The 25,026-nt window shown below is 40.2% G+C and overlaps 1 protein-coding gene across 1 annotated transcript in view; it reads left to right on the top strand.

Annotated features, from left to right (window-relative positions):
- Nucleotides 1-682: 682 nt before the first annotated feature.
- LOC104514708 (FERM and PDZ domain-containing protein 4-like) overlaps nucleotides 683-25,026 on the top strand; it is a gene marked incomplete at its 3' end in the record, with an annotated part of 59,595 nt that continues 35,251 nt past the window's right edge. Inside the window, exons 1-3 of the mRNA XM_010158459.1 lie at nucleotides 683-717; nucleotides 2,300-2,460; nucleotides 4,559-4,661. Coding sequence (XP_010156761.1) covers nucleotides 683-717; nucleotides 2,300-2,460; nucleotides 4,559-4,661 — 299 coding nt within the window. The remainder of the gene's footprint in view (nucleotides 718-2,299; nucleotides 2,461-4,558; nucleotides 4,662-25,026) is intronic.

Here is a 25,026-nt window from a genome sequence, read left to right as displayed (position 1 = left end):
ATAGGAAGAAATTATTAAATAGAACATTTTAATTTTGTGGAAGTTTGGTACAGCCGTCACCTGAAAGAGGTGACATGCAGAGTTTTCTATTCTCTACCAAAGTTCACAAGTTGAAATAGATTGTTTTTGAAATACTAGTGACACATCAGAAGGTGTCCCATTTGAAAGACAAAATCTTTGAATATGTACAAGCCCAAATCGTAAAAAGGAGTTGATGGGGAGGAGGGTGGCTGGGAGGTCTTGAGGATAGATTTCATGAAGAGTCTGCATAAAAATCTCTGGATTTTCTAAAAGTTTGTTTGAATAAACATAATAGAAAATTATCTGAAATTAATTGACAAAAAATGAAGGAACGGGATGAGAAGGAGAATGAAGTGTCAGATGGGATGCTCTGACTAGTAAAAGCAAAAAATTTTTATTTGCTGACATCACCTTATGCAGATACTAGGAGAGCACAGAAATATTCTCTCCCTCCTGTTTTCATAAGGAAGTAGCTTCTGCTCCCTCCAGTCACCTGCATAAAAAGACAGCATGTTACTCTTAGGCTGACTGAATCTAGTGGTAGGAATATAGAGTTTCTTTGAAGAAAAGCCCTAGAAAAATCCAGTCACAGGAATAAACTCCCACTGAGACTTCACGGAGATTTTGCTGCTCTTCTGTGGATCAGTAATAGAAGCAGACCATGGAGAGAATGGAAATTGATGTCATGCCCAAGCTGTATGTGTTGGGGAAAGATTGATGCTGAAAACAGATCTTTGAATGATGCCTTTCTCCTTATGGACCACCTGCCTGGAGTTCTTCAGGGAATTGTATGTGAAGGTGGAAAAGGGACGGGTGGTGAGATCAACAATTCTGGTTGCTTGGGACATCCCCTAACTCTCAGTTACAGCATGTTCTGTGTAAGATTATCAAGGAAAGGGGAAAATTGCTTGATTTTTCTATTGTTGATTATTTATGAGCAGACTAACTTTCAAGCTGATGATGCTGCCTGCTGCTGTAGGGATACCTGCCTCTCCGACGGCCTTGCGACGTCCTTTGGTTGGGCACCTGGCTGTTACCTTTCTTAGCACAGGAGCCTGTGCCCTCCCTGCAAACAGGCTTGGGACTTGGTTCCTTTTGCCTAGTGTGTTTATCCAGCATGAGCTGGAGTCAGTTCAGAATCTGCATATTTACAGTCTCTTGAAGATAAAAAGTTAACTCTTGGCCAGGCAGGTTTAAAACAAACACCATCTGAGCTCTGTCAAGACTGCAGTAACCTGATGCCATGAGCTGTAGTCTGTCTTCATGCTAAGCTGACCAGGCATTGCTTGTCGCCTGCAGTGGTGACTCGGTTTCCTGAAGCATATGAGTGCAATGAATGGTATTTGGAAGGGTATGACACTGGAGTGGTCTGTCTGTGTAATCGCCACAGGGAATTGGCAGCTGTGGTTCAGCGTGGAGCTCCAGCCATTGGGTGGGAAACACAAAGCATGTTCCAGTGCAGTCTGCATACAGTCACATTTCAGTGTTTATTAATGTTAATTTGGAGTCTCTGTGCTTTTGAACTATGACCTTTTTCATGGATATGTCATGTTGGGTACCTTTCAGCCTTTTTATTTTCTGCTTGAAAAATCAACATCTTTCCCTCCAGCCATGAGAATGTTTTCTTCTAGGTATAACAAGTAAGCTTTGTCATAACATTGTAGTTTAAAGTATTTTAATAATTGCTGATAATTTTTTTTTTTTTTTTTTCCCTGGAAGAGTTTGGAGTGGCTTTGGGGCGTTTACCTGAGTAGTAAACATAGAGCTGTTACTTGTGCCGTAGATATTCTGTTTGAGAGGACTCGGCTCAGAAACTTGCTCAACATTTCAGCAAACCAAATTTAAATGTGTCTCACCTCTTCTTGCAAAAGGCTGACAGCCTCTAATTGCTATGTTTTACGTTATGAGTAGGTCAGTCTATTATTTTTCCCTTCAAAAAAAATGAAGGATGAAAAATTCAAGCATAGATGACAAAAGCTTTATTGTTGGGTTATTTTTCTTTCATCTATGGGATATCTTTAAATGCACGCTGTCAAAGAGAGGCATCTTTATAGGTTGATACTATTGATTAGTATTTGAGACCTGCCAGCAGAATAATTACTTTATCTATAAAAAAATCTAATAGAAAATTATTAAGTTGATGCTTTTGTTCCTATAGTGAGAGCATTTCAGGTATTCATCTCATATCGTTGCAGAAATTGCTTGGCTCAAGTAGATACCATAAAATCATGTTTTAATGATTTTTTTCCTTTTTCCATCTTTTATTTTTTTTTCACAGTCACATGACACAATCAGCCACATTTGAAGACCCTCGAATAGAGAGCGGCCAAATAACCCCTCCAGCCCCTCGGAAAGTGGAAATGAGGAGGGATCCTGTGCTAGGATTTGGGTTTGTGGCTGGTAGTGAAAAGCCAGTTGTTGTACGCTCAGTAACACCAGGTATGTTTTCCCCACCTGACCCCAAAAGCAAACTTGAACTTAATCTACTGAGACGAAGTACAGTTACAAACTTGAGTACTGTTAAAATATTCAGGCAGACAAAGTAATCACAAATACTAGGTATTATTTTAAGCCTCGTATTCCTGAGTAGTTTCCCTCCTCGCACTCATTTTTGAACTTTATGTAAATGTGTTAAAAAAAAGCCGGTTCTAGGTTATTGCTCTGAGCCATTACTATTGTTTGCCTGAAAAAAGTTGACCCACTTCATTCAAGGAAAGGAGGTCTTCTCCCTGTTATGTTTAATACTGCTTTGATGTCACCTTCATTGCCATTGAATCGGTGCTTTCAAGAAGTACGTTGAGTTGCGAGATTCAAACTTACATATTTTTCATTCTTTTTATCATCAGCTTCCCAAGGAGAAAACAGGTTTCAAACTATAATATTTGGTGTTGAAAAAGGGGTGTTATTGCTGGCTTTTTTTTTTTTTAATGAATATTCTGTATGTGTATATATATATATAGCAAAAAGCCAGGTCAAAATAGAAGCCTAAACATCTTACCTGGAGTGCAAATTAGTTAGGCTTGTGGTGGTTTTGAACTTACATGTGACCAGACCTGGGACCACTCAGTCTCCCAAATAGTGGGCTCTTGCTCCCTATGCTTAAAAGTTCAGTTGTTATGTAAAATTGCCTTGGAGTCAAGGACAGCGATTTGACTTTGCTCTTGTTCGATATGTTCTCCAGACGCCCCGCAGAGAGCAGAGGAGAGGCAAAATCGACTTTGTGATGTTGTGATGTCATTTACCCACGTGTGTGCATTGATTATATTTGTATTGCTTTCAGATTAAATGAGCAGTGTAACTAATATTTGAACTAGATCCAGGCAGTTCTTTTTTCCCAACTTAGCATTATTCATGTAGTTTTATGCTAAAGTTCAGTTTGGAAAAGGTGTTTATTTTATTCTGTTCCAAATGAACAGGAGGACAGATGAGCTCAGGACAGAATTCTCCTGCATGGATTTGTATCCATTTATTCTGGATGTGTAAGTGAATTTTTTAAATGAGAGGAAAGGAAAAACATTAGCTCAGTTGTTAAATGAATTGGTTTTGATACTGCAACATTTTCTTTTAAGACTTTATCTTCACGTTGGTATTATTATTGGGGTTTTTTATGTATCATCATTACAGAGTTGAAAGACAGAAGACTGGAGAGGCTATATCTTTTAACTCACAGTTGTGATGTCACACCCTCTTCTGGGCATATAATCGTGCTGAGAAGCGAAGTATTAAGTGCATTTTATAAGGCACAAACATAATATACATTTCGGCAGTGTCAGAATCCAAAGCACGTACATGTCTGATTGTCCGTTCAGACTAATGGTAAATATCTGCCTTTAACTGAAAGTGGGAATGCTTTTGGATGTAGTGCCAAGTGGTAGTAATCTAGAGGAAAGGAGTCTCAAAGACTGAAGATATAGGAACTTACTGTTCTCAGACTCAAGGAAACATGTTTGTTTTGCCCAGAATGGAAAAGTCAGATACCTGTGAACGACTTTCAAATACGTAAGTGACGTTTCATAGGAAGGAAGAATAAGATGTTCTCCAGAGTTAGTTTGCCTAGGACAGGAAACAAAGTGTTGCAACAAGGAGCATCTGGCATAAACACCAGGGAAAAAGACTTCTAGATCTTAACAGCAGCTAAACAGGATCATTTATTTACAGGAAAAGGAGTTGTCCTCATGGTGGTCTTACAAGAGTATTAGACAAACATAGGGACAGGTAAGGTATGGTTGATCACACCGTAAAGGGTGAATTAGACCACCTCCTGTGAGTCTTTTTGGCCCTTCAGAAAATCAAGCCTTTATTTTTAGGTGCCTAAATGTGGGTTTGGATCTTAACTTGAGGAACTTCCATAGGAACTTCTAAGCCACTAACTTTCAAGATTTTCCTGATGGGAAGTACTGGTAGTATCAGAAATAGTGTTAGCGTTACATATGCCATTAGTTGAAGGAAAAAACCACTCATAGTATGTGAACGGTAGAGTGTGTCTGTGCATTTACAATGGTCTGCTAACTTGTGCTTTTTTTTCATTTGTCTCCAGGCGGCCCCTCTGAAGGAAAGCTTATACCAGGGGATCAGATCATCATGATTAATGATGAGCCAGTCAGCACTGCTCCAAGAGAGAGAGTCATCGACCTTGTCAGGTAGTTGATGTCCTGTCACTTGAAGTATGAACCTGGTGGCTTATTGCCTGTGCAGTCATTTGATAATACAGCAGGTCTTGCCTTCTTATGGATGAGAAAAGAGAAAATAATGTTACTTTAGTCATAATGAAGAATGGTGGAGTATTTTAGTATTGAAATGAAGTGTCCCCTTAAATGTCCTCCGGGTAGCTGAAAAAATATAATAAGATACTGGAACAGCTCCAGAATACTTGGGTATCAGAAGAGGGATCTCCTGATACTTATTTTTGGTATAGGTTGTTGAAAAAATAATTCCTGGAGCAAGGCAGCTCCAGTCACTGTTGTTCTATTGCTTTTTTCACATGAAGAAAGTGAAAGGTTTGTCTTATAGGAGGAGGAAAGAAAATGTGGTGGGGTGATTTATGAGAGCGGATGGGTGCACAAAAGTGGGAGTTTAGGGAAACTCAAAGAGTATTTAGGTGGGTTGCAGGTAGGTGAGTTTTTGTGAAGAGAAGGTAAGGGTGTGTAGATAGGAGGCAGAAAACAAGACAAAAAGATGACTGTGGAGAATGCAGGAAAGGAAAAATGTCAGTATTTAATGGGATGTGGAAGGAAAGAAAGAACAGGGACTGACAGATGCTCAGGATGTAGAAAAGAAGGTGGCATGGCTTGACATAAGTTTTGCATTTGGAGCAACAAGAAATGTTAGTGCATTGCCTAGAAAAATGAGTAGTAGTTAAAAAATAAAATGTAAAATTTATTTTAGATTCCAGTAGCCTGGTTGCTGGACACTGGTTTTGTTTCTGTGTTTTCCTTCATCTATAAACTCTGAATTGGTGAGTCTAGTTGATTCCTGGGAGACGCTCAAGTTTTAATTGTGCGGGTACCTAGAACTGTAGCTCTCAGTGTTAGCCATGTCATATTTGCTTTCACAGATTTGGGCAGGAGGTGCTGTCATAGCTGTACTCCTCTTGCAAGTCACAATTTGAGCCAATGGGTGCTCGTTGGCTGGGATTCAGCTGGGAAGCAAACTGCCAGAGGAGATAGGGAAACAGTATAAAGATGCCAGCAGCACACTGATGTGTTTATCTGTGTTAGGTGGGTTGGGACAAAATACATTACATATTCAGATTTAAGAAAAAAAAAAAAGTTGACCTGCAAGTTGACTAACAGAAACATAGCACAGAAAGAGGAGACTTCGACACTCTTGGGTTTTGTTACAAAGAGACCCCATGAACTGTAGGAACTGTCCTGAAATAAATTTCTGTCCTATGATCTTTATTGGCCACCAGCATAAGCCTCACAAATGGGTCTTAAACTCATTTCTAATGTCTTTACTTCTTCATAAAGCATTCATATTGCAGTCTTCATCCTTTCCCTGATTCTTTGATATGTTAGTAATCAGAATTAGGATCTCTATCTCATTTCTCTGCTGCCAGCAATATGTAGTAATGACAACAAGGAAAATAGACTGATTAGGCCTGAAACAAACTGGGTTTATTGTGTGGCTGTTCCTCTGTCTGCCTTCAAATGAGAAACTGAGTAAGAATGTCACCCTTCCCAATTATGTTGACACCATAGGTAGTGTCTTAAATTAAGCATTTTTGCATTCCAGGGGAAGCTTTTGGTGACACTTTTCTTACTCTGTAATTCTACCCCTGCTTTCAAAATCTATTTGCCATTGGGATTTTGACAGAGACTTACTCTTTAATAAGACTCAGAATGAAATGTGTTGGGGTTGTATATTACAGCATTTGAAATGAAGAGCTCTCTTTTCATGCCAGTGGGGACATCTGGAATGATTAGACACTGTCACTGTACAGTCCTGACACCGTAGCAAAAGCAATTCTTTACACCAATGAAATACAAAGTCCCTTCTGTATAGTAGAAGGTTTTCATATGGGTTAGAGACATTGCCACTTTGAAAATATTTGCTTTGAGTTTTCAGTGTGCATCAAAGCACTTTCAAATCTTGTTTTCCAACTGGTAGCAGTGTATCTGTGGTCAGCAATGAGTATGTTTTAGATGCATAGACTGGGCAACAGGCAAAATTGCAAAATCGTAGAGGCGCTGACAAGGAGTTTCTGGAGGTCATCCAGTCCAACCTCTTGCTCAAAACAAGCTAGTGTCAAAGTTGGATTTGGCTGCCCAGCACTTCTCAGGTCAAGTTTTGAGTATCTCCGAAGATGGAGATTTTGCAACCACACTGGGCAGATATTTCAGTTCTTAACCTTTCACCTTTCAAAGATGATAGAGAGCAGCTTTTACAAGACATGAGCCAACTCCCTTGGCAGCCTTAGATTCATCCCATCTAGACCCATGGACTTGTGAGTGTCCCACTTGCCTAAACAATTCCTACTTCAGTCTTTGTCTGCCATGCATAGTACCTCTGTTCCCTAAATTCTACCACTAAGCGCAGGGACCAGGGTGGCAGACTTTGCCACTAAAGACCAAAGCCAGGAAAGCATTGAGTTCCTCAAGCCTTTTCAGAGTCCTTCTTCAGGTTGCCCACTCCCTTTAGCAGCAAGATTATATTTCCCATGGCTTTCAGTGCTGATGCACCTGTAGAGCCCTTCTTGTTACCCTTCACATCCTGTACCAGTTTCAGTGCCAGCTGAGCTTTGCAAACTCTACCCCTTCCTGGCCAGGCAGGGCTTCTTTGTTCCTATTGGGGAACCTCTCTCCATTTCCATCTTTGTCTGGCTTCTGTTTTTGCTGGATCTCAGTCAGGTGTTCCCTGTGGAGCCACACTGGTGTCCTGCTGTGCCTGCCCACTTCCTTGCAGATTGGAGTAGACCATTCCGGTATTTGGAGGGAGTGAAAATCACCCAGCTCTACATGGCTCTGGCCTTCCAGAGCTGCATCCCACAGGAGCCTGCCCAACAGTGCCCTGGACAGGCTGAAGTCTGCTCTTTAGCATGGACTCCACTTCCTCCTTTCCCTCAGGAACTCACACTGTACCATCTCATGGTGACTGCTGAAAATCAATGAAAAATTCATATTTTCATACTGTATTTTTTCTGTGATTGCATGTTTTTCTGCTGATTATGTATAACACAGTATATATGATATTCATGATGTGAAATTCTGTGGCTATTTTTATGCAGCTATCTCTCACAGCTTTTTGTAAAGTCAAAAAATAATTTGTCTTTATAATTGTAGTGAGTGTGGAAAAAAATAATCTACTTTCAAAATACAGACATAAAGATCATAATATGTCAAACAACTGCATGAGAAAAAAAACCCCATCAGATTTCATAACTGGATGAGCATCATGCTTTAACAAGCTCAGCTAGACTCAAAACTTCCAAGCAAAATATACACAAAGGCTAAGGCAACCTTAAACATTAAACATTATTTTTAGTGTAATGCAATATTTAATTGTTTTTCAAGAAAATGTTGTTGCAACATTTACTTACAGAAAGAATCACAAAAATGGTTTGGGCTGAAAGGGACCTTAAAGACCATCCAGTTCCAACCCCCCTGCCATGGGCAGGGACACCTTCCACTAGACCAGGTTGCTCAAAGCCTCATCCAGCCTGGCCTTGAACACTTCCAGGGATGGGGCATCCACAGCTTCTCTGGGCAACCTGTTCCAGTGCCTCACCACCCTCTCCGGGAAGAACTTCTTCCTGATATCCAATCTAAACCTCCCCACTTTCAATTTAAACCCGTTACCCCTCGTCCTGTCACTACAGGCCCTTGTAAAAAGTCCCCCCCAGCTTCCTTGTAGGCCCCTTCAGGTACTGGAAGGTGCTATAAGGTCTCCCCGGAGCCTTCTCTTCTCCAGGCTGAACAAGCCCAACTCTCTCAGCCTGTCCCCATAGCAGAGGTGCTCCTGCCCTCTGAGTGTCTTTGTGGCCCTTCTCTGGACTCACCCCAACTGATCAATATCCTTTTCATGTTGGGAGCCCCAGAGCTGGATGCAGTACTCCAGGTGTGGTCTCACAAAATTGGCATAGACGGGGAGAATAACCTCCCTTGAGTTATACAACTGGAACAGAAAATAGAAAAGAGAATTTCTGGCACTATCTATCTTAGATCCAGAAACTAAAAAAAGTTTCAGAATTTCCACCAAGAAACATATCTGGAAAATATCAAATAAATATTTTTACATTAAGAAAAAGCATGTCTCTAAGCAATAAATTTGCTTTATTTCCGAATTTTCCACAAAATAAGTTGGAGCATTTTTTTTTTCGCATCCTCTCTTTTTCTTCAGCCCTTTTCCAGTCAGCTTCAGATTCATTGTGTACTTTTTACTCCTACACATTAGAAATACGTAGACTGGTCTTTTAGGAAAGTCCCTTTTGGGTAACAGTTTTACTACAGGAAAAGGCATAAAGGGAGCACATAATACAGACATTTTCACATTGTCTCTTTGTTGCAATTTAATATTTTAATTATGTGTGTGCTTTCTAAACATTCATTACTGAAAATAAGCTTCCTTAAGAAGAAAACTGTATTAAAGCCACCTCTGCTGACTCCAGGGAGTACTGAGCAGGAAACAGGTGAAGGATTTTGGTTTAGTTTTTTAAGAATTGAGGTATACAGTTGTTTCCTAGGAGGTCTCAGGTCTGGAGATTATCGGGGATATTCATTATAAATATCCCCTGTGGGTCATTCTTATCCATCTAATTCTTTTGGCTCTGCTCTACTGGCAACATTTAATTAGTGTTCAAGTTGTCCTTTGAAAGCCAAGGTTGCAGAAATATGAATACAGTGTGGTTTACAGACAAAATATGTAAGGACTCATTATTTCTGGGTAGTCTTCAATGGCTTTTGCACCATATTATGTTCTCCTGAGCTATTTTCAAGCACAAACCCAGAAGTCATGTTTATGGTTTTCCTTTCAAAGAGAGGTCACCTTTATGAACATCACTTATGGCTGCAGTCTAGATGTGTTCCATTCAAGACTGAAAGTTATTGAAGTTGGAAAAATAGGAAGAAACAAGCCCAATTTTCTGAATGTATGGTTACAGTCCAGGCAAGGTAGAAAGATGTATTTGAAGTGCAGTTGGTTCAGAATTGTCGCAGGAGCTACTTATCTTGGTTTTCTTCGACTGCCGATATAGATTCTGTGACTTAAAGCTTTTCACACATACTAACAATAAGTATGAGATCACATTAAAGTCATTGCACAATGTAGCAATTTTTTGCCTATTTGAAGGTGAGCCACAGTGCAAAACTAATATATTAGAAGGTGTATTTATGTACTGTATTAATTAATTTGTTGTTCAGAAGTGCATGTATTTAATTATCATCGGTTAATGTTAAATTTCTGTCTTTTTAAGAACCAGTTTAAGCAACCAAACGTTCTTTTAAAACATTTTAAGTAATATATCTAACAAATAATTTGCCTTATAATATGTTTATAGGTAATTTCTCTAACACAAATGACTTGCTTGATTATCTTAGAATGTACTGACTATGCATTAGTCTACAAGGATCCCAGCATATATAAAATGTTTTTATATTTAGCAAGATATTGTACTGAAATTTTAAGTGACACACAGATGTACTACTTACCCCATAAAGCCACCTCTGAGTACAACAGAGGAGTGGTATTTTGTTCTTACTTCAGTTAAAACAGATATCCAGGCAGCCTCTGAGGAGAGATGGGCACCTGAAGAGGGTGATCCATCCAAGATACTTGATTTGGAATAAATTACCCTATTGTAGAAAACTTTATTTATGCATTGACTAAAGAAGGATCACAGAAAATTATCTTAGAATAGAAACCTGACTTCTAGGTTGCTAAATAAGGCTAGATTAGTCCCGTTCCTTGAAACTGTAACAGCAGTAGATTAGTATTTGACGTCCTGTGGAATTCCACTAAAAGACTTTAATTGCAAAGCGAGAACTGAAAAAGGTGAAATTCATTAAGGGCCTTTCTTTCTTGTTGGCTCTATTTTCTGTTTAAGAGAAATGACTCAAAAATCTTTCTGAAATAACTTCTGCTTTGGCAAGTTAATGTCACAGTAAGTTTTCATCAAGAGGATCTGGAGGATTGTTTCAATTCTGCAATAGAATTTGTTTTAACTTTGTATTACCATAAGACTGGAGAGAAGGAACCCTCCAGGATTTCAGGCTGTGTGTTGCATTTCAAGTGCTAACATGAATTTAATCAATACTGATCCTTCTCTTCATCATCATGGAGTGGATGAGGATTCTGTCACTGCCATTTGACTCCGAGTGTGTCAGGGGACCAGTCTGCCTCCTCTGCATCATCACAGCTAAATGCAAGTGCAAAAGGGAGCTCAGTTGCAGTGCCTGTCATCATCGTCTTCTCACAGGAGCTGAAAATAACACTTTCCAAGTGTAATTTCTGTCTCTAGGCTTAGACTGTTTCATATATTGGATCAAGCAATTTTGGTGAACTTTAATATTAAAGACATTCTTTTTATCAACTTCATAGAGGAAAAGATCAAGCATATTAAACTGTTAGCTCTGGTACTGCTTAGCAACCAAGAATCATGAAACCTGCTATTCCTGAAAATCCAGTCGTGGGGACCTTTTAATCAGAATGTACTTCATGATGCGCCCAGTTTGGTATATAGATCCAGAGGCTACACCCATTTTGTTTCAGGCCTCGATCTATGAATCGCTAGTGGTTTGGGTTTTAGATACGTGATGCTGTACAGAGGGACAAAATACTGGACCAAATTATCTGTAGGAGTTTTACGAGTGACATAAATGGAGATGAGTTTTCTACCAGGACATTTTAATTAGCTACCTCTAATCAGCTGGCCCAAGTGTAGAGCTGGGAGTCGGGATGTAAGAACTGTCTGACACGAGAGATGTTGTTGGACATATATCTTCTACCCTCTGAGGTGTTTCTGCAGTGTAATACAGAGATAACTTTTAAGTACTTCAAATCAGCTGCAGCAGTCTTAACAGAGACCACAGATTTAGTATTGCCTGTTTCACCTATTTTTTTTTTGGCTGGCATGGTGAAATGCTTCTGGTACTTCAGCTAATATATTGAGAGCTAATCCAGAATTCTCTGGATTTTAATTATTAAACTGTAATATGGTTTCAGAAATGCTTGTCCATCTTGTCAAAGGCCTGTAAGAGTTAAGCTGAGTTGAAAGCTGCACAGAAATATTGCTTGTTAAAATCAATACCAACTGTGGAGACTGTACTCTTAAATCCACTGTATCTGCGAGAGCATACAGTCTTTGCACCGTTCTTAACAGAAAGTTGGCTGCCATGGTTTAGACAGGGTTGAGCTAAATAATTCAACTCTTTGGAATGCTGAGAATTTTTAAGTTTCTTTTCATGTTCACCATGGTGGATGCCCCCTGGAGTTAGCAAGTTTGGAGTCCTTTTGAAATTCCAAAGCTTGATGTGTCATCTGGTTGAAGTGTTATGTCATGATCTTACTCTGTTATCCTCTAGAAAGAGGAGTCAGCCATGATATTTCAGGTCAGCAGTTCCATAACAAGTGTCTTTATGGTAACTGAATGCCAGGGTATGAGCAGAGTTACAGAACAGCTGTGCCCAAAACACAACAGCTGTACAAAGTGCTTTCTTCAGATAGGAACCAGCAAACGTTGCTCTCTTCAGCTTGTTTCGACAAGCAGCATTAGTGCTTCTCATAAACCTTAACAAAAACATTGGCTTGTCTGCATGGAGGATTTGCTTTGAAGCCATATTGCACTGATGTGAATGTTTCCCAGTAATTGTTTCCATGTAAAGTCATACAAATGAACACCCAGCTTTGCGTTTATTTTACCACATGATGGATTTCCTCTATATTGCATGCTCTGCAGTAGAAGTTTATGACTTTTTGTGCCGTCACTGCAAGCCCTGTACATCAAAGTATTACTCCCTGTTGTGATAGGTAGCAGGAGGTACCTAAAAATCTCATGTCCTGTGTTTGGGGTGGAGAGGGTTGGAGAGGAGGGTCAAACTACAGAAATGTCACGCTTTCTCTTTCTTGTCCCCATTATCTGTCTCTTTTGGGATGGCATTTCCAAATCATGAAAGATTGTGTTGGACGAGCCAGTCTTCCCCATCATGCTGTTGGTACTTGAATATTCTGTGGCTTACGTGGATGCCTCAAGCACATTACTGCAGAACAAATACATTTACACAAGCCAAGTGCTGTGGTATGGAGCAATTTATTCAGCAGAAGTCAGAGAACAAGGCGAAAGACAAGACAGCTTCCGGAGCTTGATTGGGAAGCGTCTGTCTCGGAAGAACAGTTTCTGGAACTCAGAGAAGTATGAGCTGACAGGACAGGATTGTGCTGTGCATTTGGGGCTGCTGTCAGGGAGTGACAGTGAAGTGGGAGGAGGACAGAGATGCCTTCACCACCACGTGCATATAACTCAGAGAGCAACTTTGCTCTTCCAGAAGTGTGTGGCTGCTCTCATCAAGAACTTTAGAACCCCTTCATCTGTCTAGTTACTGACTGATTCATCACATAAACTTCAGATAATGAAGCTATTGTAATGGAAAACATTGCCATTTTGGAGAAGATGGGATAGCTGCATTGGGTAAGGCCTGTGGTACTTTGTGAAGGCTGGTCTTACACACAATGTGGACATTGTTCGCATCAGCATTCCCTTTTATCTGAGGACACTGCCAGATGTTTGGATCATAGGAATTAACTGTTTTATTTGCTGCTTAAATAGCTTCAGGATGAGAGAGAAATACTAGCTTAAAAGACTGAAAGGTAGATGGCAGTATCAAGCAAAAAACTTGCGTTACTATGAATTATACCCAAATGCTGTATTTTGATAGAAAGACAGCAAAGGTGAACGAGAGCTGGGAGGCAAACATGATATTTTTGTGGTTTTGTAAGTTCACCCTTGGAGGGTTGTGTCTGCTACAGGCACCTTGTATCAAGGAAAGGCAGAAAGATTTTAATCTCCTGTTTTTAAGGAATGCTGTTTTGGTGGTGGCAGTTTTATATGCGCCAGTGCCCAAAAGAAATGTAAAAGCTAATTTAAACTGTTGAGAGAGAAGGGTGAAAAGACTGTGACCAATTTGCAATGTCTTGTGTAGTTTCATGAATTTGAAATACCTTTAGTCTTCAGCTGTTAGTTCTGTAGAAGCTCCTGGCAGTGTCAGTATTTGAAGGGTTTTGGGCATCTTACAAAAACTCATCTGTTTTTTAAATTGGAGAAAATAAAGCTAGCATAACTGTTAGTGTGGTGGTGGCTATGCATGTCTTTTTTTATAGCACAGTGAGAATGGAGCGGGAGGAAAAGCAAAAATGAATAGCTTTTAAAAAATCTTGAACCATGTAATTGGAAAAGATGAATTAATGGAGGTCTTAAGCCCTTCTTCTTGGGGCTGCTTAGATACTAGAGGCAGCTAGCATGTTGAGTGGTGGTGTAATCCCATGTTTGCAGTTAAAGGAGCAGTTTTTTGCCTGTCAGGGTGGAAGCAGCAATCCCTGGGGTGGGCGGAAGGTAGAGTAACTAGGAAATGGGTAAAACCCTACTCAGAGTGAAGTGTCATGGAGAAGTTGTGGTAGCTTATGGTCCATTAGCATAGTTGTGCAATTTTAATGAACTGTGTAATGGGAAGCTGACTCAGGAGTTCCCGAAGATGGCAAGGCCTTTCTGTGCTCTCTGACATGCGGATGCTATGTGTTTCTGGCTTCCTGATTCTCAGAGTTAGTTTTCAGTATCATGACCCTTTTTACTTCCCAGGCTACATTTAATCTATTAAGTAAAATAAAATGAAGAATGGTGCCTCCCGGGGCTGTGTGTGCCCATAAGGTGGCTGTGCCTTATAACATCATGGTCCAGTTGCAATGACTATCTGTAGAATTCCATTTCATATCTTTGCTCTGACAGCCTTTCAGTCAGCCAAAGGCATGTGGCAGTGACAGTGCTTGATACCAGTAACCTGTAGTTTGTCTATGAAACCAGAAAATCACAAAACCAGTATGAGATGAGAAGCACTTAGATATATTCTGATAAAACTCTCTCAGTCCAAGCTTCTTTTGGATTCAAAGGCAGTGAGATGTCTAGACTTAATTGTGTTGTAAGAAAAGTGGATCTGGCTCTCAGTGCAGTTGACGTTAAATTTTTATGACTCTCTTTGTGTTGGCAAGGCCTTTTTTTTTTTTTTTGAAGGTTTTTCAAAATTATTGAAAATTAAGATCAAAAGGCTTAATATTCTAAGTCCTTTCTCCTGCCTGCTTTCCTCCAATAAGAATAATTTTGTGACTCAGAGTCTCACTGTCTTGGTTGATAGATTTAGATCATATTTTCAATTTAACTAGTACAGCCAACAAAGACTCCCAAAATTGCCAACAGTTTGAGTATCTACATCTAACTTTATCTGACATCCCCGATCAGTAGGCTAGTTAAAAGGAAAGAAGAATGGTTTTACATATTCTGACTCATTAGTCCCCAAAGTGAGATTTCTCACTTAAATATTACCACTGACGAGGATGACTCTGGTTCATAGTGGAAGGTCAAAGGACAAGACCAGCTTCTCATTAAACAAAGGATCTGAGACAAAAACTAGTAAAAAATAAAAATGTCTAAAAATAAATTCACCTAAAAAAAAAAATCATCAAATGCTTCAGAAGACAGTTTAACATGGTAGATTGCTGTGAGATGTGTTAGTCAACTCTTCCTGGTTTGATATCTGGTGCGACAATTGGTCATCTGTAATTTATTACAAGCAACGCATTAAGGATTGTGTAAGAGAAGCATTTTAGCTTCCACTTTGTCTCTTTTAGGCTTTTTCCCAAAGATACTGTTCTCTGACTTTCCGCTTGACTTGAAACATCCAGGTCTTCACAGACATCCTGGAAGCAGCAGCAGTAATAGGGGAAAGATGAATCACATGTATTTCACAGCAGGTGACTTCCAAGCGATGTTGGTCTTAGTCTTAGTTTGTCTTCATCTGAGAAACCAAGAGAATCGTGTTCTGAGAAACCAAGAAGTAAGAAATATCAAAATAGAGACTGTAAATACCAAAACAGAGACTGTAGAGATAAACCCAGATTGCCATCAACCTTCACTGCCCCAGAAGGGATATTTCTTGCATAGTGTGTGCTGAAATGTTAATTGTTCTGTTAGCTCTTATTTCTTCATGAAGACTAAAACTTAATGTATTTTACTTACTGCACAAGGAAAAATCCCTGTGGCCTGCTGTCTATATTGTTAAATAAAGTAATTCAGCTTGGTTGGAGGTTTAGTTAAAACCAAATTTGTTCAGCTTATGAATCAAACAAGACTCTAGGAGAGGCAAAGGTCTTGTCATTTTATATCACAGAACCTACCCATTTTATGGTGATCACTTCAGCTTTTCAGCAGGTGTGTTACTCAGAAAGCAATACACAAAAAGGCAGTTCTTCTGGAGAAGAAAATTGGTTGCTATCAGAGTTTAAAATCCTTGAGGTCATGTGCATTTCATAAAAACTGTAGGAGTCATGAGGATTAATTGTTGTACTCAAATCTTTGTTCCATACGCTGTCTTTCTGCTCAGTATTCTTTCTTGTGCATCATTACAGTGTGCCTGAGACTTAAAAGGAAAATATCATCTGCCTAAGAGTTTATCAGGAATAATAGCAACAACTCTCAATTTTGAAAGACAGCAGAAAATTAAAACTATTCATGAATTGAGTTTGCAATTCAGTTTCTTTTTAATTCTTGTGTCATTGTCCTTACTGCTCAGTTTTACAAGGAAATTATACTTTTGTGACCAGAAACACCCTTTTGTTCTGCATTTTATCTGAAATTCTGTTTGTGTTCAAAGCTGTTAATTAAATATTAGAACAAATACACTAGTAAAGATACCTCTTTTTTCTCCTTAAAAAGTATTGAACAATTTCTTAGTGTCCTACACCAATTATAGTCATGTTACAGTGTCCAGCAGGCTTGTGGATTTCATTAATAATTCATATAAACCGCTGTGGGTTTAAGGAGGGAACTCTACCACATATTGACATATGGGAGTGACATGCTCTTTTGCAACAGTTTCTTTTCTTGGAGAAGGAGGAGATTGTGGTGTTTATGCTCTGAGGTACATAGACTGAGGATACAGCTTGCTAATAGAAGTCTTAGGGCTGTTTATTGGGCAAATAACACAGCATAAGCATGCAGTATGTCTTCTGCATTTGTATGCATGCATTTGCTGCATATGTCTGTATGTGCAGAGAGAGAGAGGAATGCGATACATCAGGGATGTGTGCGTTATGTAGCAATGAGAACCTGGAGTTCTGCTGCTCACTTAAACCAAGACCTTGTCGTGACATTATGTATGGTTTGTACAGCTGATCTGTGAAAAGGAGAGTTGTGTTAAAGAGTTTTAAAATAATATTAAATATTTCCTGTATCTCTACCTAAAAGAGATAAATAAAAAGTGCCAATTCTGACGTGTCGTAGTGATTCCAGTATTAGAAACTCATGTCTCATTTCTGTTTTACTAGGAAAAGAGAGAAAGATGTGAACATAGGGTTGTTTTTTTTTTTAATAACCTTTATCATTTTTTGACTGTTAGCAGTTTTATGGGTTTGGGTTTTTTTAGAATATTAATGTTCATAGCATATACAGGTTAGCTGTGGATATATATATGCTGCATACACTTTTTCTAAAGATACCTAATACAGTTAATGTAATCCCTTTTGGGATTGCCTCACCCACAGGAGAGGCTGTGGGTGTCATATGGCTTTTGTAAGTCAGGCAGCAACAGTCATAGCTGCAGCTCCTGTGAGACACTGAGGAGTTCAGGAGGGCAGAGCTGGAGGTCAGCAGGATTCAAGGCAAAGCTGGTACTTCAGACTGACAAAGTCAGCATGTCACTGTATTATAATGCATTGTTCCAGATGGAGCAAAATTACTGCTGAGGATACTGAGCCGTCCCCACTGTCCTAAAGCAAAACCTTTTCTCAGCTTTGTCTGTCCTTATGGTGATGTACCTTGAGGTGTGGTGTTCTCTCTTGTACTTCCAGGAGTTTGCCAGGGAAGAATTTTGGCAGCTGTATCCATCAGAAGACTTCTGCTCATGGCTTAGGAAGCCCAGGCATGGCTGATAGAGACCATGGTACAGCTCTCTGATAGGAACCACGTACTCATACTGTTCTCACTCCAGTGCAGAGCTCTGTGCACTGAAAGCTGTGCTCAGCTCCCGAGCCAGTGGAAACATGTCTAGACCAAGGGAGGGGTAGAGCCCAGGACCTGCAAGATCACACTCGCCACCCTCTGTGCTGAGAGGCTGCATGGGCAGGGTGGGGAGAGACCTTTTGGGAATATGACTGTAAGACCAAGGAAGAGAGACCAACTATGGGAAAGCGGCAGTGATTGAGGAAATTGTGAGGAAAGGTTACATATAGGGCATGAAGTCTAATGTACATGGTGCCTGCCTCTCAGAGACAGTCCTGCTATTACTTGTGCCTTTTGGCTGGGGGATGGTCCCGTCTTTGTGGGCTGTCTTCCTTGCAAGCTGTTGGTGATGCACAGAATCATAAAATGGCTTAGTTTGGAAGGGACCTTAAAGATCATCTAGTTTCAACCCTGGTCATGGGCAGGGACACCATAGCATTTGGTAGAGCATCCTCAAAGAAATCCTGCCGTGCCTGCCATCTTGTAGTTAACTGTCTGTGAAGTGTAGTGTTGCAGTACCCTCACAGTGGGTCGTCCTGCCTTTAGGTGGTGGCACTACTGTCATGTGGCAGTGGCTGGCCAAATTCCAGAAGTTGAGAAATTTAGGGAAAGGAGCTTTGAAAATCATGTCCTGGTGTTGCAAGGCAGGTGCTATTTCCCAGTGCAGTGTGGTGAATATGACCTCTGGTAGTAAAAGCTCTGCTTCAGAAGAAGCCTGGCCAAGGTGAAGCACAGGGCGGATTTGCCTGTTGCTTGAAGCAAGTGAATTAAAACCGTTATCGTGAGCGTTCCTGTCTTGATCCCCTTGGCTCGCAGAGAAGCTCAGCCTAGGGTAAAACTACCAGAGGCTGTTAAGAGGCAGCATTTTGTGCCTCAGCTTGCCATTGCATTAAATAATTAATTGAATCTGGCCTTTCAGAGCAGGACGTTGCAGCTAACTGCATGAATATAAAAAGGATATAAAAAGGAAAAGAATCTCAAGTGGGAGTAGGGAGGCAGTATAAACCTTATCTATAATAACCATGGAAGGTCTGCAGTGCTGTCCCTTCCTGAAAGCATGCTGGTAATTGGATGTAGTTTGGGAAGAGCAGCAAAAAGGAGCCCGAAGTTGTCCCTTTCATGAGAAACATAAGAAGCTCAGCCTAGTTATGTTACTGAAGGAGAGATCACCAAGATGGCTTTGTCTGAATGTGGAGATCTGAACAAGGGAGAACTTGGTTAGCAGGGACCTCTTCAGCTTGGTAGAAAAGTACAGTCCAGCCCTCGGAAACTGCAGTTGGTAACACCAAGATGAGAGCGAGCTGCGGTCGTTCTCCATCATTTCTAGTCTTTAAAGGAGACACTTTTATCTGTTTGGAAAGATGTGCTGTAGCTCAAGCAGAAGTTAAGGCCTTCACAAAACACCTACCAACTGTGGCTAGCGGGGGATTTTGTGTTTTGCGGGAACTCAGATATAAGTTGTATGTTGGCCTTAGGATCTTTGAATGCATAGGAGTAATAAGACTGCCCTCTCATACCTGAGTTCTGACTATGAGCAGCTCAAAAAGCCATGATCAGTCCCTGGGGGGTTATCAGACCTTACAGGGAAGGTGTGACCTTTCTGACAAGGTGGCAAAGCGAGTAGCACTACCTTAGAGCAGTAACTTTCTGCCCTTGGGCTCTTGCTCACTATCACCCATGTCCACCTGCACTTCTCATCACATAGAGTGTCTTTCAAAGGCTTCCCCATAACTGGATGTGATCTCCTGCCTTGCAGCCTTACCAAGTATCGATGCTTTGCAGGACATAACTTCTTTTTTTTGGGTTTGGGTTTCTTTTTTTTTTTTTTCCCTTTTCGAGATGTGAGTTATTTCACTGGAGCTAGTGAGCTGGTTTTTTGAGTGAAAGGCAGCATGATAAGCAGTTACTTTTCTGATAGGGAGTGCTGAACATACAGAGGTTACAGTGTGCTTCCTTTAGATCTTTTTTTTTTTTCTGCACTGAATGCTTGGAAGAGTTCTGTTTTGACAATTATAGCTCTGAATGTCAGAAACAGTGGAAAGAAATAATAATTTGGTTTGGTTGTACTGTGGTGCAGAGTAGATGGTAGAAGTGCCTTAGTCTGATAGGATTTACTGATCTAAGACTTAGTTTTTATTTGAGCGATAGTTTATTTACAGTAGGGATTAATTACTCCTAACATCTTGATTAGAAAGGTGACATTTTACCAAAGGGCAGTAGTAGGTACTTTAAAGTACCTACTTTTTAAAGTGTCTACTTTCCTACACATTTTTACAATGTACTCATATATTACTCTGCATATATTTCATAGAAATTGTCCATTGAGTAAAGAGTAAACTTTAAAAGACTGTTCAAATATGTGCTTGTGTAAATGTTTGAGAGATGCTTCTGAACAGTTAAATTGTCTCAAGCAAAAAATATTGGGATTTTGAATTGCCTGCTGTCTTCATAGTACTCTGTTCGTTTCAGATTACCAACATCTCCATAAGAGTTTTTCCTTTAACTGCTGCTTTAGAATAATTACAGTGCTTTTGCATATTTGTCATTAACAATGAGGGGGAAAAAAAAGCTCTTGTCAAGGCTGTTCATTTAGGGATCTGATGCATGAGGCAGAATAATATGAATTTCCCAGTAGGATACCGGCTGCTGCTCATAGTGCAGCACCAATGCACCACTCTCTTATTTCAAAGGAGGCAATGTCATTATAGACATGGATTTTTATGTCTAGCTTAATTTATAAAGACAAACGTCAGTGGCTCCTCGATCAAAAATACATTTGTTATGATAGCTGTTTAACAATACTGTTATTATTCTAGAGCAACAAAACGCAGAGTTTTACAATTACTAAACATCATACAGTGGTAGTGATAGTGCTGTTTCCCCTTATCCTGCCAGTGCCAGATCTATCAAAACTCCTGCCTATTAAACAGTTAGGTGCAAATAAAGCAATTCTACAGCTTCGTAAATTAATTGGTTTTATTTACCTAAGTGATGAATTTGGTTTTGCAGGCACAGAGAATAATGCCCTTTTAAATTTTTGTTTAGGGACAGGTGTGAGTATTATTACTATGATCTATGTTGAATCTATAAAAGGATGTGTCCGGATCTATAAATGCTAAAATGCATACTGCCTGTTTCTAGAAATACTTACCCTTTGCTTTCTGGGAAGAAGTGCCTGCTTCAAGACTTTGTTAAGGGAGACATTCGACAAAGATCTCTTAAAAGCAGCAGGAAATGTGTAGTTTTGCTACCTGTGCTTAGTTTCCTTGGGAGCTATGGTGTGATGTTCATCCTCCAGCAAAACAGGTCTGATCCAAAGCCTGCTGAAGATGGTGGAAATATTTTGATGGATTTCAGGGGTATTTGGATCAGGCTGTTTGTGGATTACCCCATGGATTACTTGCAGTGGCTCTACTTGTAGCGTGCCAGTTTATTTAAGATATTGCTGTCAAATGGAGGAATAACCCTCTTTAAGAAAGCATTTAACTGTTTGATCTAGGGTAATTCCAGGAGTGGTTTTGTCACAGGCCATTCCCAGTGGCCATGCCAGCCACTGCAGATCTCTTTCCCATCGCTCTCCCTAGTTCTCTCCCTTCACTTTCCCATCACTCTCCCCTCTCTGAAACTGGGTGCCTACCAAGGGCTTCAGAAAACACGAGGTGAAGATAAGATTTTTCAAGTAGGTCAAACCCATTTTTAAGGTAATGCTATGTATAGCAAAACAAAGCCATAGAGGAATGAGGCACTGCAGGAGTTTTTAGTGCGTTAGCTTTTATGACTTGGTACAAATGACAATAAATGACGGTCATAAATAAATGAAAACATGTAGAGCTTTAAAAAAGTTTTGTGGTTGTTTTGTGCCTCAGTAGGGTAGTCCTCGCACTGGCTTCGCTACTGTTTTTTCACTGTATCACCCTCTGTTTGCCCCGCTTTCACACCAGCAGACCAGAGTTTCGGGGGGCGCGGCGGGGGGCTGTTGTAGCTTGCGATAGCAGCCTTCGACGCCACTTGTAGCTACAAGAGTGGGTACTTTTAGTGTGGTTACTGAACAATAGCAGGCAGTTTGAAGTCCTTTCCCTATATTTCTCTCATGAGCCCAAATTAAACCGTTAGATAATTCTGAGTCATGGCGTTCCTGCGAATGGGTGAAAATCCTAGCCTCGTTTAAGTGGAAGGGCCCAGTCCTGTTGATTGAAGAAAGAGCAGAAAATCATGAGCTCTGAAAAACCAAAACTGCGAGAACAGGAAATGCACAGTTTATCATAGCTGGGGTCATTGCTTTTAAGTCATAGTAAACTTTGATACACCATTATCTAATGCATGAGTTTGACAGCACTTGAGATAAAGTTTCTGATAGAAATCAGTTAGTTCATCATCTTCCTGAGGCTGCTTTACTATGAAAAGAGATTAAAGGGGGAGGAAAAGGAGACCATGCCCAGGAGAGTTGCCTTTGCCACATGTCCTCTGCTATTCCTGTCTCCATCCTCTTCCTCTGAAGTGATACGTGTCATTTAACTCTTTGCTTGATGGATTGTAAGGCCATCATCACTCCTTTCTTTGCAGTAACAATAATGGTAAATATTTTTTAAAGCAAATACAATTACTTACCATGCTTCTCTATTTCCTGTAAGTTTCCTTCGCTCTCTACAACTTCCTGAAAGGAGGTTGCAGAGAAGTGGGGGTTGATCTCTTCTCCCAAGTGGCAAGTGACAGGACAAAAGGAAATGGCCTCAAGTTGCACCAGGAGAGGTTTAGATTGGACATTAGGAAAAATTTCTTCACAGAAAGGGTTGTCAGGCACTGGCACAGGCTGCCCAGGAGGTGATTGAGTCACCAACCCTGGAGGTATTTAAGAGACGTGTGGATGTGGTGCTCAGGGACGGGGTTTAGTGGTGGCCTTGGTGGTGCTGGGTTAACGGTTGGACTTGATCATCTTAAAGGTCTTTTCCAGCTTAAAAGATTCTGTGATTCTAAGTTACTTGGTTTCATTTTCCAGTCCTCAGTGCAGCATCAGAACTGGAAACCCAAAGCAGACTTAATCAGAAATCTTCCCCTATTTCAAATTCTGACTTACTAAAATAGACCTTAAATAAGTAAAACAAAATATGTGGTTAATTGATAGTACCCTTCTTTACAACATGTATTTTATTGGATTTTTTTGTGATATCATCCTCCTTTCTGAGCTGAGCATTTTGTGCAGGGAAAGTTGATTAGATTCAGGACTTCCATTTCCATTCCATATAACAGATACTTGGTGGTGATTGCTGAAGTTTGGGAGAACTCCGATGAGAAGCAAATGTCAACCAAAAATGTCAGTACTGTATGTACAGGGTAACCTCTGATTGTGAGCATTATCACAAGCTTTTATGGAACAAATTCATCACATTGAACAGGAAGAGAGTTCAGGAACCACTAGACCAAATCAGATCCAAAGTCCATTTATTCCAGAATTTTTTATCTGATAGGACCAGCTCCAGTTGTTTCAGAGAAAGGTCAGAGAGACCACACAATGACTTGTTTACAGAATATTCTCTCTTGGGGAAGATTTATAATAATTTTAATTAGAAAAAGTATGAGCATTTTTTTTTTTCATCCCTTCATTATTTTACACGTCCCCCAGCAGTCCTAAACACTCTTGGTAAGTTCTGTTCTTCTTTTAACCCTTAAAAAGCAGCACATGTTCCTACAGGTTCCTGTTTTTTTCTCTTCTATCCAACATACTGTAGCCTACAACATTATCTTCCCTTCATTTGCTGCACATGTAATCAAAGATATCTTTAATTATTACATATACCTATATATTAAAAAATGTGGATTCTTCAAGTGGGAATCATAGACTTATCACTGTCTCCCCCTTTTCCTTCCACCGTCCCCCTCGTAGTGCATAGGAATGACTGTATGCAGATCTCACGCTTATTATGCCAAGGGGAAGGACTTCTCCCTTTCCAGAGTAGTATAATTTTCCCAATTACTTCTTAGTGGATGAACTGGAGGTAGGTGACATCTGAAGGACCTGGAATATTTCCCATCACAGGACACAGGAAGGAAGGACCATGAGTTGGAGAAGAGCCACGCCTTCTGCCCCTGCTCCTCATGGTGGGCTTGGGGTGGGGTGGGGAAGTCAGCGTAATGTAGCTCTGGGGATCCATAAGCGTCTCCAGTAGCTGGCTTTGTGTAAGCAATAAATTTGAATGCGAGCCACCAAAACATGTGTTCCCCTTGGGACACCTGGGATTTTTTTCACCAGGACAAAGAAGGGAAGGGATCTTCAGGCTTCTGCTCACACAGGGGCGTTGCTCCAACTTACAGCAGGGCAGCAGCATTGCGAGTGAAGTACAAAGTCACCACCACATTTTGCAAAACGTTGAGGTGCATCAGGCTGAATAAATAGGTTAATGATACTGGCAGCAGCAGCAGCACACAGAGCAGCAAAGCCAAAGTTGAACATTTGGTCTCACAGGATGAAGCAGAGAACTAGGAGGACGTATTGTTTCTAATTGCCTCTAAAAATGCTAATACTGCGTGGTTCTAATGCTGAACTTATGGATTTGGAGGGGCAAAATTCCTCTTCATAGGTGACCTTCCTGAAACTTCCCTTCTGGAGATTGGATCTTCAGATGAGCCACAGGGAAGGTATGAACTTTGAACGTTTCTCAGGAAGCTGCATCTGGGGAGGGAGTAGGGGGAGGAAAACAAACAGAATAAATCCTCTCAAAGCTCTCTGATCTTCCTCCTCCACTTTTTTTTTTTTTTTTTAAATGATTAGCTTTGAGAGTCTGGTCCTGTAAGGATACTTCTCTCCCCTGCCTCTTTTCTGTATATAATTTTGTGGCTGTTGATCCTTTGTAGACTGAGAGCTCATGCCCTGAGATTATCTTTTATCATCACTGAAATGCAAAAAGTAAGGATGGAACAGAATTAGGGGAAGATCTTGAAAATTTAAAAAAAAAAAAAGAAGAAGAAAAAAGTAAGTACTTGCAAGGTTTAAAAGACTTAATAGTTGAATCATTTTCTGTAGAATCACAGATTAGTAATTTTGAACTCTCTTTTTATTTTTTTTATTCTTCTCTTGCCCTACGTGACATGAGGAATGAGTGAAATGCACCTGGCCAGTTTTATATCTAGTTGTGTTGCAGGTGATGTTCTGTGACCTATCAGTTTAGATCTTGTTCTTGCTCTCATTCACTTTTTGCAGGCAGATTCAACCTGAAGACCAGAATTATGCATGAGGGTGGGCTTTAACTGTTCTCCTCGCTTACATATATGTGAAAAATTACTGACCTATAATGTGAAGAAACTGCCAGCCGTGC

Source organism: Eurypyga helias, unplaced genomic scaffold (assembly GCF_000690775.1).
Source record: "Eurypyga helias isolate BGI_N326 unplaced genomic scaffold, ASM69077v1 scaffold19139, whole genome shotgun sequence".
Lineage (NCBI taxonomy): Eukaryota > Metazoa > Chordata > Aves > Eurypygiformes > Eurypygidae > Eurypyga > Eurypyga helias.
Note: the sequence above shows the minus strand (reverse complement) of the source record. Positions and strands in the feature narration are given on the sequence as shown.